General features: G+C 38.6%; 2 protein-coding genes across 3 annotated transcripts; one reads left to right on the forward strand and one right to left on the reverse strand.

The window, feature by feature from the left end:
* The first annotated feature begins 655 nt into the window (after window positions 1–655).
* On the forward strand, window positions 656–6,913 carry LOC131166829 (squalene epoxidase 3-like). 2 transcript variants are annotated; one of them, XM_058125430.1, is made up of 8 exons: window positions 656–1,213; window positions 2,520–2,631; window positions 2,825–2,999; window positions 3,582–3,750; window positions 3,946–4,164; window positions 4,359–4,634; window positions 5,513–5,791; window positions 6,525–6,913. In XM_058125430.1, exons 1-8 carry the CDS (start codon window positions 938–940, stop codon window positions 6,627–6,629), a joined length of 1,611 nt encoding a protein of 536 aa, XP_057981413.1. In that variant the 5' UTR covers window positions 656–937; the 3' UTR covers window positions 6,630–6,913. The 2 variants fall into 2 exon arrangements, with proteins under 2 accessions (XP_057981413.1, XP_057981404.1); XM_058125421.1 differs by having other exon boundaries at window positions 701–1,213; window positions 5,513–6,913.
* A 687-nt stretch (window positions 6,914–7,600) lies between these two features.
* Window positions 7,601–11,287, reverse strand: LOC131166820 (pentatricopeptide repeat-containing protein At3g49740). Its single transcript, XM_058125411.1, has one exon. It carries the CDS (start codon window positions 10,158–10,160, stop codon window positions 7,944–7,946), a length of 2,217 nt encoding a protein of 738 aa, XP_057981394.1. The 5' UTR covers window positions 10,161–11,287; the 3' UTR covers window positions 7,601–7,943.
* Between the last annotated feature and the right edge of the window lie 4,084 nt (window positions 11,288–15,371).

Consider the following 15,371-nt stretch of genomic DNA (forward strand, 5'->3'; position numbering starts at 1 on the left):
GTCAAAGTTGTTTATATTGTAATACGAGAAATAAGAAAGAAATCTTCATAACCATTTATTACACATTTCACTAATTAAAATTGAGTTTAAAGGGAAAAGTAAAGTCAAATATATAAATATAAATATCTAAATATTTATTTGTGATTAATTAGTTGGTAATTTAGTGTACTTAACATGTGGTTTATACAAAATTAATTAAAACTTTATATTCAATTTTTTTAAAAAATTAATAATTAAATTCTAAAAAATATAATGAAATAGTTGTCAATCAATGTTTCAATTTAAATTTCAAATACAACAATTATGATCATTTGCCCAGATATAGTTATAAGCCTTTAAATAATGTATATATATATATATTTAAAATTTTTACACCTAAATATTATAATATAAACTTTATTCTTCCGGATGAATATAACTTCACTTAACTATAAAAATCTTATGGAAGAATAAACTGAATTTACATTCTAATTAAACAACTTACAAAAATATTTTATTTTTATGAAACCCACATAAGAAGTAATTTTTAAAAATAAAATGTCCAATTGGAGAGTGACAAGTCTTTTTATAAGCTTTCATTTCTGTTCTTAAATTACAAGTACATAAAGTCCTTATTGTGTAAATATAGAAAACCCAAAAACGACAGCAGTTCATTGTCACTGCAGAAGTACCCACTGTTCCCCTTTCCCATCCCCTGCTTTTTCCATGGCCATAAGCTCTTTCTCTCTCCTATGGGGAGGTGAGAGGAGCCTGGGGCCTCTCTATATAAAGCCCCGTCTCTTCCTGATATTTCTCTGTTCACGTCCTCGTCTGCTCCGCCACGTCCGTCGTCGGCCCCGCCGCTCCCGCCCCCGTTGCACCAGCGTCAAGGCGGAGAAAAAAAGTGTCGTTTCGCAGAGGCGGGGCCGTCGAAGGGAGGAGAGGATAAGGGTCCATTATGTCGCTTTACGAGACTCGTTTCTCCGTAATGGATTCCTCCGTCCTCGGAGCTCTCCTCGCATTTTTCTTAGGGCTTGCTCTTCTCTACATTCTCTGCCATAAGACGACTAAGACGGAGAAGAAGAAGGAGGAGAATGTCGGCTCAGGTGGTAATTTTGAGATCAGAGACCCAAGCGGTGACGGAGAATGCCGGCCGGTGAACGCCTCCGCCACCGACGTCATCATCGTCGGCGCCGGCGTCGCCGGTTCCGCCCTCGCTCATACCCTTGGCAAGGTCATCTCTCTCTCTCTCTCTCTCTCTGAGTTTTGTTTTTAAATATATTTTATTTAGATTATTTTGTGTCAGTTTGACGACGATTGCTGATTCCTGAGAATCGTCTGTAACTTTTTTTGTCATGGTCATGTTGCCGTCTTTGTTATGGAGATTTTCCGGCAATTCTTTAATTTACTAATTTTCTGCGACCTTGTAGAAGAGTTTTTGACTTTTTGTGTTTTTCTTTTTAATATTATTTTTGCTCTGTTTCTCTAGCGTCTTCGTTTTACTTCACCCACCAAAAAAACATGAAGTTCCTTGTGATACTGACCTGATTTCTTTAATACATATCCATTTATTTCCGTAGTGGGGATGTATTTGGACTCAATTATTGCTTATTACCATGAAAAGATTTCTGGGTTACTCCGATGATCGGAGTTCTGGGGTGGATTCTTTGTTAGAGGAAGTTAAGAGTTGCTTCAGTAGTTCCTCTGATTAGTAAGTTAAGAATTTTAGGTAACATTTGGATCTCTCTGATATGATGCGGATTTGCCATTTATGATCCAATGAATAATGAGGATGTTAGAAGTGGGATTGTAAACCATGTGGTTAGCTCTAGTTGGGTCAATGTTACCAAGAATGTGGAACGTTGGAACAGAATTGTGGTATGTACTGTGTGGTACATGCTCTAAAACATGGACCGTGAGGTATATTACATATACTTGTTTAGATATATTGGTGAGAAATATGCAATGGCAACAACAACGGACCAAGCAGTTCCACTAGGTGGGGTTGGCTACACAAATTCTTTTCTGCCAATTTACATGGTAATGGCACTTGCATATTCTGGGGAGGATGTTGAAGTGTTTCAAAATCTAGAAGAGATTTTCTTTTGTGATATAGATTAGTAATGACTGAAAATGGAATTAAAATGCAATAATTCTCCACTCTAACTAATAAAACAATATGCTATGTGAAAAATATTGAATTAAGACTTGGGATCGTTAGATTTAGTGCTCCGGACTGAAAATGTACCATGTTTTGGACTGTTTGAATCAATATGTGGCATGCTAGGGCATTTGTGTTTTCTGGTAACTATGAGGTGGTTTGTGGAAGCATTTCACTTGCTTATTCTGTGATCAGATCTATTCTTCTTCAGTCATGTGAACTGGAATTATACAAATTACTTGCTATCGTGAATTTCTTTGTTCTTTTAAAATGTTGTAGCAGATCTGAAGAGGGCATTGACTGCCAATTATTATGTGGTTCCTGAGATTTTACTGGAAATGCCTTCTTCGTGGACCTTATGTTTTGCTACTGGTTGCAGGAGGGACGACAAGTTCATGTCATTGAACGGGACTTGACAGAACCAGATAGGATTGTAGGTGAACTGCTACAGCCAGGGGGGTACCTCAAACTTATTGAACTGGGCCTCGAGGGTATGCATCGAAGTTAGCATGAATTCGTAGCATTTGATATTCTAATATAATGATAATATTTGGACCGCTCTAATGTGGTTGTGAATGAATTTTTACAGTCAATAAGTAGTTTCCATTGGACTAATGGACTTCCGGGCTACTCTTATTCTCAATTTTGTTATTAAAATGTAACATACATGCATTTGGACTGCAGATTGTGTGCAAGAAATTGATGCCCAGCGGGTCCTTGGATATGCTCTTTTCAAGGATGGGAAAAATGCTAGACTTTCTTATCCCTTAGAAAAATTTCATTCAGATGTGGCAGGGAGGAGCTTCCACAATGGGCGTTTCATACAAAGGATGAGAGAAAAAGCTTCCACTCTGCCCAAGTATTCTTTCTTTCACTCATTATTGGCAATATATTTTTCTTTGTTATTGTTTTATGTGTATACCATATTAATTTTGTATACAACAAATAAATGATTGGAAATTTTGTTTTTCCTCCATTTTTTGAAAGTTGACTGGATCAAAGTACAAACTCCTGCTGCTTGATCTCCTAATCACATTGTTAATGTTTACATGCTTGTGTATTTGGTATGGAAGTTCAAACACTTCTGCTTCTGCAAATTCATAACAGGTCATAATTAATCTCGCCCACAAAACTTATGATGGTCTTACTAAAACTGATTTAGGGTGCTTTTCAATTTTTTAATGGTTGCAAATGCCTTTGTGTTCTGGTTTGTGACAAACAACTGTTTCCATCCAATATTCTCTTTTTGATTGATTTAATTATTACTGTTGGATAATGCTTTCTTTCTGCCTTGGTGCATATTGGTTTACCATAGTTAGCATTATCATTGTGTTGAATGTTCCAGATTGTTGTACATTCTTTTTTTTTTTGTTTGTTTTTCATTTTTTATGTATGGTAATTATTTTTTCTTGCTCCCTTTTGTATTCAATTTTATGTTTAGCGTATGGATGGAGCAAGGAACAGTAACCTCTCTGCTTGAAGAAAATGGGACTATTAAGGGAGTTCAGTACAAAACTAAAACTGGTCAAGAAGTTAAAGCATATGCTCCTTTGACAATTGTCTGTGATGGTTGCTTCTCAAATTTGCGTCGTTCTCTTTGCAACCCCAAGGTGAAACTATTACCTTGCCTGGGAAATAATGGTCTTCTTATTTGGTAAATTTGGTTAAAATTATTTGTAAATAGCCAATTGCAAGCAGGTCTGCTGTGTTGTTTACCCTTCTCTTCTTCCCTGCATTGTTAGAAGTTAGTGGTTGTTTTTTCTTCACATTATCTCACAAGACAGACACAATTTACTTTGTTTCAGGTAGATGTGCCTTCTTGTTTTGTTGGCTTGGTCTTGGAGAACTGTGAACTGCCATTTGCAAATCATGGGCATGTTATTTTAGGAGATCCTTCGCCTGTCTTGTTTTATCCTATCAGCAGTACTGAAGTTCGCTGTTTGGTAGATGTTCCTGGTCCAAAAGTACCTTCAATTGCTAATGGTGAAATGGCAAAGTATTTGAAGACTGTGGTGGCACCTCAGGTATATACCACTTACACCATATGATTTTTAATTATTGAAATATGACAGAAAGTCCATTTGCATGTGCAGTTGCTTCCTCCTTTTTATTTTTACTTTGGCTTTGGTATCTCCATTCATGCACTCTAGGCTTTGATAAACTTAAATTGTCTGCTTTTTACATTTACTTCGGATTAATCAATGAGTACTTGTTACAGATTCCACATGAGCTTCATGATGCTTTTATATCTGCAATTGATAGAGGAAATATCAGAACCATGCCAAATAGGAGTATGCCAGCTGATCCTCATCCAACTCCTGGAGCCTTATTGATGGGTGATGCTTTCAACATGCGCCATCCTCTTACTGGTGGAGGAATGACTGTTGCTTTGTCTGATACTGTTGTGTTACGGGATCTTCTTAAACCACTGCATGACCTGAATGACGCAGCTTCTTTGTGCCAGTATCTTGAATCCTTTTACACCTTGCGAAAGGTAAGCTGAATTTATGTGGCAGTATTACTATACTTGAAAATTAAAATTAGTAAGAGATCTAGAGAAAAAATGAAAGATAATTCAATTGATTTGTCTGGTTATTGAATTTTTCCTTTTGCTAAACAGTATATGACCCTTGGTTATCCCATGGGCAACAAAATTCACAATCCTAATGTTTTACTAAAACCAACACCCCTAAAACTCTTCTAATGCAAATACATAGAGTAATATGTGTAATTTGAGTTCCTTTGATTTTGCATTTTTGTTTCAGCAACTAAAATTTGAACTTAAATCCTTTTACACCTTCTGATAGGTAAGCTGAATTTATATGCCATTGTTACTATCCTTGAGAAACGAAATTAATATGGAATTAGAGAAAAAACTAATATCATGTTTGGTTTGTGGAAATGGAAGGGGATAGAAGAGGAATGGAATGAAAATTTGAATGGAGCACATGACAAAATTAAGTGATGAAATTGACTCCATTTCCCCCCTTTTTTCATCCATTCATATGTTCCAAATGTGCAGTAAAGGTAATTTAGTTGATTGGTATGCTTATTGACCCTTGTCCGCATGTCTAAACAGTATATACAAGAATGGAATAAAGTGAATTGAACTGATTTTTGTAATTTTCAATATTCGCCTCCATAAATTGGGCTAGTATTATGCCACAAAGAAGAAATTCACATTCTTAACCTTTTACTTGAATCCATTGCTCCTAAAACTCTTCCAATGCAAACACAAAACAAAAATATGTATGCTTTGAGTTGCTTTGATTTTTCACCAGCAAAAAATTAGGGATGTTTTTTCTCATTGCATTAACTTAGTTGTGTTAGTTTTTGAGTATATCCATTAACTGGTAATCCTTTGTTGTGCAGCCAGTGGCATCTACCATAAATACTTTGGCAGGTGCCCTATATAAGGTGTTTTGTGCATCCCCAGATCCTGCAAGGAAGGAGATGCGTCAAGCGTGTTTTGATTATTTAAGCCTTGGAGGGGTTTGTGCGACAGGACCAGTGGCTTTACTTTCTGGACTAAACCCTCGCCCGCTGAGCTTAGTTTTCCATTTTTTCTCCGTGGCTATATATGGTGTTGGACGTCTGTTACTGCCATTTCCTTCGCCTAAACGCCTTTGGATTGGAGCTAGATTGATTTCGGTATGTACTCATCTTTCTAAATTGATGTGTCTAGAATGCAGGTTTGTGCTAACATCCTGCTTGCCTTCTGTTCCTTGGTCGATTGCCTTCGCATCAATGATGGTTACCACTTTTTAATTCCTGTGACACTGGGTTTTTGGGCCTTCTTACTAAAGAAATCTCAAATGTGATTTCTGCTGAATCTGGCAAGCTGTTTGATAATGTATCTGTGCAAGTTGCCTCCATTTTTTTTTTTTTAATTTTTATGCTGCTGCTCATTTCAGTCTGTTCTTGTTAATCATTGTTATTTGTTTGTTTTTGGTTTTTTATTAACTGTTTTCTTTTCTTTTTTTGTTTTGGCTTTTTCTTGAGCATAGTAATTCATAAAAGTAATGCCCTGGCTTTGCCTTTTTGCAGGAGTTGTAAAATACATTATTCATGCCTTTTAATAAGCATTTAGTGTTTCTTGTTTGATTTGGGGTTGCTGATGTGTAATGATCTCTAGTCAATCTCAAATTCAAAATATATTAATACAATTTGTTCTTTTTAAAATTTCAATGTTAATCTTGCTTTTGGAAACGAAAGTGGCATGTTTAACTTTCCTAAAAGCAAGAAAGAGCACTTACTGAAGTTCCTTGAAATTTAGGCTAAATGATATCCCAAGAGCAAGAAGATAGAAAAACACTAACACAAACTTATATAGATGGAATGAGATTTCTGCTGTACTGTGCTCATTGATGTATTCTTGTTCCAGGGTGCCTCGGGTATCATTTTTCCAATCATAAAGGCGGAAGGGGTGAGGCAAATGTTCTTTCCGGCAACCGTACCAGCATATTATAGGGCTCCTCCTGTGAATTGAGGTCTTAAGGTGTGTGGGATTGTTGTTGTCGAGATAAGCTTGTAAGGTTCTAGCGGCAACCGCCCATCTAAAAGCTAATGATGATTGCACCCATTACTCTCTATGGTAAACTACATACAGCCACATTAGTTTTTAGATGGCTAGAAACAGTTGTCGAGGTATGTGAACGATGGATATCTAAGAACTGCAAATATGTAAGTCTGATATTTAAGAACTGCAAATATGTAATTCGACACAAGTTCCCACTTGAAATATATCTCGAGTGAAAATTTCTCCTTTCTTCATGATATTCACATTAGTAATGTGCTTATTTGAATGCATACCCATTTCAAGTTAACATGGGCAGATTTCAATACAGCATTTGTTTTGTTGAAATTTGCATGGAGGACAACAGTTTTGAAGCTTGAATGCTTTGATTGTGAGAAACGAGCTTGTAGTTTGTTGCTTTGATTTTGAGAGGTACTTCCAGATATTTATTGAGAGAGAGATTCCAAGTACATGGTAATTTGGCAAAACGTAATCAATCTGAAACTTAAAGAAAAAGAATGTTGTTGCCATAACCAAATCACCATAAACACTGAAATTAGTTCATAATCTTTTCCTACGTGAAAAATTAGGTCCTAATTTCGGAGGTTGGGAACGTAGAGGGGCAGGACCAAGCCGCCAATGAAATTGGTTCATGGTGCTGGTAGGGTCCGCATGGCCCACAAATTGGTTCACATAATTTAAATGAACTAATTTCATTAGGTGGGAAGTGGAGGGGGAGGACAATGACCTAATCTTTTCTCTTAATCTATTGCCCTGCAAACCTAGACTTGTATCAGACAAGTGATACGCTTGGTGGAGCAACCTTTGGTAAGAATAGAATAAAATCTAAATTTTTATTTGGTTTTCACATGTCTTTCATTTAATTTTTTTTTTTTTCATTTTTCTTACAATTCATTTTGTAGATGATGCAACATTGTGTTAGGTTTGTGGAACTAAATAAAATAGAATGAAAATTCAAGGGAAGAACATGATGAGATAAATTTAATTTCATCTTTTTCAATTCTATCCCATTTTTTATGGATGCATCCATTCTTACCAACCAAAAGCGTAGTAAATATCTTTCTTTTTGCTTCTCCTCTCTCAATCCTTCATGCACCCACATGGCTTGGGTCTAGCTAGCAGAGCACATCATCAGTCATCAGATGCGAATATTGATATGTGGAATCCTTGTACTCGAGATGTCTCAAGCCATATCCTTAACATTGATACCCAGATTATATCAGAAGCACGAGCTTTTACATGGCCAACCTGCTAGCATACATGGTCTTATAAGTTATATGACCTTATCCAACTGCAGCCAGGTTGTTTCACTACCCCATTTCTCTTCATCAATTCCCTCACATCAGCGGCTTCTTCCCATTGTCCTGCAGCCGCATAAATGTTTGACAATTGCACATAAACTGTTGGATTATTTTGTTCAGTTTCAAGAAGAAACCTGGCAACAATTCTTCCTAACCTTAAGTCGCCCTGAGATGCGCAAGCACTGAACAATGCCCACCAGATTCCGGAATCTGCTTCAACATGCTCTCTGTTTATTAGTTTCTCTGCCTCCTCAAGATACCCAGCTCGACTTAGGAGGTCAACAATGCAAGATATATGATCAGCTCCGGGCTTAAAGCCATACTTATTAACCATGGAAATAAAAATTTGCATACCATCATCAATTAAACCAGCACGGCTGCATGCTGAAAGAACTGCGGTGAAAGTGGCTTCATCTGGCCTGACCACACGTGAATCTTGCAGTGCCTCAAAACAATGGACAGCTTCCTTTCCTTCTCCATGCTGTGCGTAAGCAGAAATCAGGGCATTCCAAGAGATTGTGTCTCTTTCAATCATCCCACTGAAAACTCTTGAGGACCAATCTAATAATCCACATTTTGCATACACTGTAATAAGAGCATTGCCTATAGATGTCTCTGAAAAATACCCACTTCTAACAATGTAGCAATGAACCTGTTTTCCATATCCCAAGGCTGAAATGCTGGCACATATGCTCAAAACCAGGCTTAAGCTATACACATTCGGCTTGAATTCTGACATTAGCAGGTGCGAAAATTGCTCTAAGCTCTGCATTGGGTATCCATTTGACAGTAAACCAGAAATAATTGTATTCCAGGATATCAAATTTCTTGATGGCATGGTACAGAATATTTCATAGGCCTGCCTGATTTGATGATGCTTAGAGAATGCAGAAACCAATGCATTGGAAACTTGGATTTTCAAGATGAGCCCATTTTTGAAGACAAAAGCTTGGATCATTTCAACAAACTGTAGGGATTCAGAGCCTGCTAAGAGACTTCCAATGGTAAACTCATCTGGCTGAATACCTGCCTGTCGCATTTGCAGGTAGGCCAAGATTGCTAATTGATAATAATTCCCTTGAGAGTAGCTTGTGAGTATAGTGTTCCACGAGACAACATCCCTTTCTTCCAATCTATCAAAAACCAGGTGAGCTGCATGTAAATCCCCGGAACTGGAGTACATGTTCATTGCCGCATTGCACACCGACGTACACTCTTTGTAACCCATCTTAATAGCTTGGGCATGCACTTGATGCCCAACTCTTGCAGATGAACATGAGCTCATGAGGCTCACAAAAGTCAGTTCAGTAGGTTTAAGGCGAGCTTCCTGCATCTCTCTGAACATGATCCAGGCCTCTTCATCTCTCCCCACGCTCACCAAGCCTGCTATCATTGCATTAAAAGAAATCTGATCGTGCACGGCAGCTTCTGCTTCCTCAAACACCGCACACGCATCTGCAACATTCCTACAGTTGAAATACATTGTAAGCTGAGCATTAATCACGGAAGCTCTAGCAAGAAACCCAGTTCTGATGACCAGTGAATGCACCTGCCTCCCGAAGTCCACTAGCTCCAGAGAGCACAAGCTCAGAACACTAGCAAAAGTGTAATTATCATGTCTAACGCCGGACCGGTGCATCTCCGAAAACAAACCGAAGGCAATATCTGCCTGCCCATTCTCTGCGCACCCCGTGATGATGGCATTCCACACTGCAACATTCCTGTGCGGCATTTGATCGAACAGCTGACACGCAAAACCGGCTTGCCCCAACTTCGTACAAGCCGAGAACAGAGTTGTCCATGAGTAGACATCTGGATCCTCGATTTCACCGAAGACCCTTTTCACAGAAACCAAGTCTTCCGATTTCGCGTAGAGGGAAAGTAGAGTATTTCCAACATGGGGGTAGGCTCTGAAACCTGCTCGGACGGCATGGGCGTGGAGCTGCGTTCCAGCAGCGACGTCGCGGAGGTTGGCGGAGGCAGTGATGGCGCTTGAGAGGGTGTACTGATCGGGTTTGGGCCGGTGGGAAGAGTGAATTTGGGCGAACAGGTGGAGGGCATCGGAGAAACGGTGCGAGCGACTGAGGTCTGCGAGGAAAAGGTTGAGTTCAATGAGCTGTTGGGTGGCGTTTTGGGTTATCTTAGTGGTAGATATGCTCTCCCCACAACATGGGAACTTCATCAGTCACCCTCATGCTGTGTTCGTTGAATCATGAACGCAATTGTTCAATCATGCTAACAAGTTAGATTTCACAAGAAAGGGCCCAAGCAACGTCCCACTATCACAATTGACATGCACTGACCCAGTCTATCTACAACATATATTAAAATTTGGTTTTGCTTGCACTGCCACATGGTGTTTCTTATATTATTGTCACTTAATGTATCTACATTCGACCGGCGGGTAAACCTTCTTTTCTCAATTGATCAAACTGTGGTTTTTTTTTTTTTGGGCTTAAATGGATCCAACGTGAAACGTGGGTATAAAAAAAAAAAAAGAAGAATTTAATCTCTCAAGTATGTATTTATTGTTTGAGTATTTGGAGCCAAGAGACGCGTGTGTGAGCTGCTGCCGCATGCAAGCTGGTGCAAGCTGGAGCTGCGTTGAGCTGTGTCTGCCGATTTATTGTAATTTCTCAATCACCATTTAATGTAATTCCTCCAGCCATCTATACATAGAGAGGTGTGTGCGAGTGAAAAAAGTACAAAAGAAGAGAGGTAGAATGTAGAAAAGAGAGTGAGGAAGAGTGTAGAGAGCTGTTTGAGAGTTTGTATTTTTCTCCCGATTTCATAGTGGATTGTGGTGTGTTTCGTGTACGTAGGTCAATCTAGACCGAACCACGTAATTTCTGGTGTCATCTATTTTTTTGGTGTGTGTTTTTTTTTGCTCACAGATTCTTAACAAGTGATATCAGAGTCTGGTTCGGAACAGAAACGCCAGATTGGAGAAATTCATCGAAAACAGAGCCCCATCTAGTGTCTTGAAATTGAATTTTGAGCCACCATCACTTTCATCTTGTCGAGACGAAGCCAATGGTGCAAACCGAAGCTCGAAAGGAGCCTAGACGGCACCACACACGCCATTCCGGAGTCGTTCGTGTCTTCATGCGCCGGCGACCTGCCGGCCACTCTCTCGCATGCGCTCCACGCGTCTCCCTCACCCGACCGCTTCAACCAGACCTAGTAACTCACTCCAGACCCGGACTGTACCCGACTCGAATCCATACCGGTTGATCCAGACTCGACTTGTAACAACTTGCTTATTTTAATTAATTTTTTTCCTTTCCATAACAATATAATAATCCTGACATATCATAATCTACCTGGACCCACGGTACCAAGAGTACACCTGAAATACAATACGAAAGCCTATGCAGCAGGAAACATAAAATCATATACATGCCAAACTATCAACCAACACAATACAAGAGTTTACTACACTCGTCATATAATTATACACATCCCAAAATATCCAAAAAAGGGTCCTAGGGTCACCTCCCAAAATTCATTCGACCCTAACAAAAAGTCTTACCCTTCAGGTAAGGTAGGACTATCAAACTCTAGCGCTGCGGAGCTTTATCTGCTCTTCTATTTAGGACTCCTGAAATGTTTATATAATTTGGGGTGAGATACCTTTCAGTAAGGGAAATAAGCTAATATTAGTGTGTGACAACATGAGTATTTTCGTGTTATACATATAATAGTTCATAAACATACTTGATAAATCTATCTGTATCATATTTGGAAAACATATATAATCATAACATGGTATAACATATTGAATATCCATACGTATAAATCATCTCATATAAACTGCACATAGAAAAACATCTTGGATGGTTAGCTGGTTGGTGTCATGTCTTACCCCCATATGACTTGGTTGTGCGACCCGAAGGTGGGACCTGACAATGGCTGGCCGACCATTGTTGAATCAAAAGCAAAATTCTGTAAGTACGATGGGTCTGCCTCTCCTGGTCCGTACACTAGGGACGTCAGCACTACAATAAACCACATCGACTGCTAATCTCCCACTGCCCCGTATGGCAAGCGATAGCACTAACATATCATGATCGTGATCATATAGAAATGGTACTGTGCATCGTGAAAGCCTAAATCAAGCCAATCATGTTCTGATAACATATAACATATTCCTAAATAATGATACATGACTATTCATAATAATAACTGTCAAGTTAATATCATCATATAATTTTTCATAACATATCGTAAAATCTATGGCCCCTATGCCGACATTTCATATTTTATAGATCACGGCCCATACGCCGGTACTGCATATTATAAAACTTTCGGCCCGTACGCCAGTATTTTATAGTAAACTCTCGGCTCATACACCGATATATCATATAAAAACTTGTATCATTTTAACATTTTCCTGAAAGCAGTAAAACATACTTATTTTGTAAACATATTATTCCATGGTAAATTTACTCATACCACACTAAATAGGTATTATTCATATTTAAATCATATCCTTATTCACAGTAGTATTTCCCAGACATAATACTATGATATACTTATCTTTCTGAGATTAATTGCTGTAAAATAATAAATATATTTTCATGAAAAAGAAATTGACTTAGTATATCTCCTTACTCGACTTCTGGAAAGTCTCTAAAATAATCAGTTTGTCACCTACAGGGCTCCCTGTTCAACACCTTGAAAACAACATCTTCTAGAACAGAATTTCAGTATTTCTTCGATTACTACATTTCCTACAACTACAGGAAAGCCAAATACCGAATAAAAAGCCTTACCCTAAACTTGGGATGAAATCCAAGTTATCCCCACCAACGATCCACTCCAACAGACTTGAAGAGATCTTTCCCAAGAGTGTTGTGGTGGCTCAGATCGTCGAACCAGTAAGAATCTGGCTCAGAAACTTAGAAAGAAGGGGGAAGGGATGAACGAGAGAGAGAGAGAGAGAGAGAGAGAATACACTAGCCTTCATTGATGAGACACGTCACTTCGTTGACGAGGCCACGAAGGAAGTTTGTCGACGAACACTATTTCTTGTCGACAAAATTCAAAACTGAAAAAATAGCCTCTCGGTATCTTCTCGTTGACGAGACACATGTCCCCGTCGACGATCCCAATAAGCCACTTCGTCAATGAACGTGAAGTGTTTGTCGACGAGGACCTGTTGTGACCCCTTTTACAATTCCCATTTTCTCCATCTTTTATTATTTAAATATCATAATTCTTTGGGTCACTACATTCTCCTCTCCTTATAAAAATTTCGTCCTCGAAATTTACTATCTATACGATTCACCATCCCTTAAAGAAAATAGTCTACTTATTTTATTACTTACCTTTACTTATGACGGAGGAAAACCGTGGTTACATTCAGAGTTCTAGGAGATTACATATACAAAATAAAAATTCTCCGAAAACCAAAAGGCTACTTACTAACTAAACTACTACCTATACTAACTAACTTGCAAAAGAAACATTTCATAATTATTTACACTTTACCTAATTATATTTGCACCTTGTGGAACAATTGCGGGTATTTTTTTCTTATCTGTTCCTCGAGCTCTTAGGAAGCTTCTTCTATTGCGTGATTTCTTCACAAAACCATTACTAGAGGAATCTTCTTATTACGCAATTCTTGTTATTTCCTCTCCAGAATCTGTATTGGTACTTCTTCATAAACTAGTGAATCACTAATCTCTAATTCACCATAATTGATCATATAAGAAGAGTCTGAGACGTATTTCCTCAGCATGGAAACGTGGAATACGTCATGTATCCTGGACAACACAGGTGGTAAAGCTAACCTGTAGGCAACTGGTCTCACTTTCTCTAGAATCTCAAACGGGCCAATGAACCTCAAGTAAGTTTATAATCCCTTTTAAAGGAACTATTTTCAAAAACATATGATCACCGATATCAAACTCCAATTTTCTGCAGCGATTATTGGCATAACTCTTCTGTCGGCTCTGAGCTGCTTTGATTCTATCTCTGATGAGCTGAACCTTACCATACGCTTGTTGAACTAACTCTGGCCCCACAACACGCCGCTCACTAGTCTCATCCCAATATAAAGGAGAACGACATCTCCTACCATAGAGTGCCTCAAACGGTGTCATGCTAATGTTGGCTTGGTAACTGTTATTGTATGCAAATTCCACCAGTGGCATAAACTGGGTCCAATTACCACTAAAGTCCAGTACGCATGCTCGAAGCATATCTTCTAATATCTGAATTGTCCTCTCAGTTTGCTCGTTTGACTGAGGATGGAATGTCGTGCTAAATGATAATTGAGACTCTAGAGCCTCCTACAAGCTCCTCCAAAAATGTGATGTGAAACACGGGTCCCGATCTGACACTATAGACACAAGCACACTGTGAGAATGAACTATCTCCTAAATATAAATCTATGATAGTCTGTTAAGAGAGTAGCTGATCTTGATGGGGAGGAAATGGGTGGTTTGAGTCAAACGATCTACTATCACCCAAATTGGATTCTAGCCATGCAATGCTGACGGAAGCCCTGAAACAAAATCCATAAATATATGATCTCATTTCCACTTTGGGATAAAAAGTGGCTGCAATTGGCCTGCCGACCTTTGGTGCTCAACTTTTACCTTTTAGCACGTCAAACACTGTGCTACATATTCAACAATCTCCTTCTTCATACCACTCCATCAATAAGACTCTCGTAGATCCCTATACATTTTCGTGATGTCGGGATGTATTGTGTATAAAGATCTGTGAGTCTCTTCTAAGATGGTCTTCCTTATATCAGTATCAGCAGGAACACATAATCTAGAACAGAACCACAAAACCCTATCATCTGTGATACTAAACTCTTCTCCTTGACCACTCTGTACTCTGACCATTACCTCTGCTAATTCTGAATCCTTTTTTTGAGTAACTTTAATCCTTTCCTGTAGAGTAGGCTGTACCACTAAATTGGCAATACATATCGGAGGACCACCCTCGACCAACTTTATGTTGAGTCTCTCTAGATCCATTATGATCGGATACTGAATCTCCATAGCTATCAGTACTAATCTCACAGACTTCCTGCTCAACGCATCAGCTACCACGTTTTCTTTTCTTGGGTGGTAACTGATAGTACAATCAAAATCTTTAATAAGCTCCAACCATCTTCTCTGCCTTATATTCAGTTCCTTCTGAGTGAAAAAATACTTTAGACTCTTATGGTCGGAGAAGATTTTGCATCGCTCACCATACAGGTAATGCCTCCAAATCTTCAATGGATGTACTACTATAGCCAATTCAAGATCATGGGTAGGGTAGTTCTTTTCATATTCTTTCAACTGTTTAAAAGTATACGTTACCACCCTATCATGCTGCATCAATACACAACCAAGTCTCTTTAAGGACGCATCACTGTAAATAGTAT

This window comes from Malania oleifera, chromosome 1 (assembly GCF_029873635.1).
Source record: "Malania oleifera isolate guangnan ecotype guangnan chromosome 1, ASM2987363v1, whole genome shotgun sequence".
NCBI lineage: Eukaryota > Viridiplantae > Streptophyta > Magnoliopsida > Santalales > Ximeniaceae > Malania > Malania oleifera.

Excerpts from the sequence above, each read along its gene's own strand:
- LOC131166829 (XM_058125421.1), top strand. The coding sequence starts at position 938 with ATGTCGCTTTACGAGACTCGTTTCTCCGTAATGGATTCCTCCGTCCTC. Across the intron at positions 3,000-3,581 it reads AAAGCTTCCACTCTGCCCAA|CGTATGGATGGAGCAAGGAA; the intron begins GTATTCTTTCTT and ends TTTTATGTTTAG. Across the intron at positions 3,751-3,945 it reads GTTCTCTTTGCAACCCCAAG|GTAGATGTGCCTTCTTGTTT; the intron begins GTGAAACTATTA and ends ACTTTGTTTCAG.
- LOC131166820 (XM_058125411.1), bottom strand. The coding sequence starts at position 10,160 with ATGAAGTTCCCATGTTGTGGGGAGAGCATATCTACCACTAAGATAACC.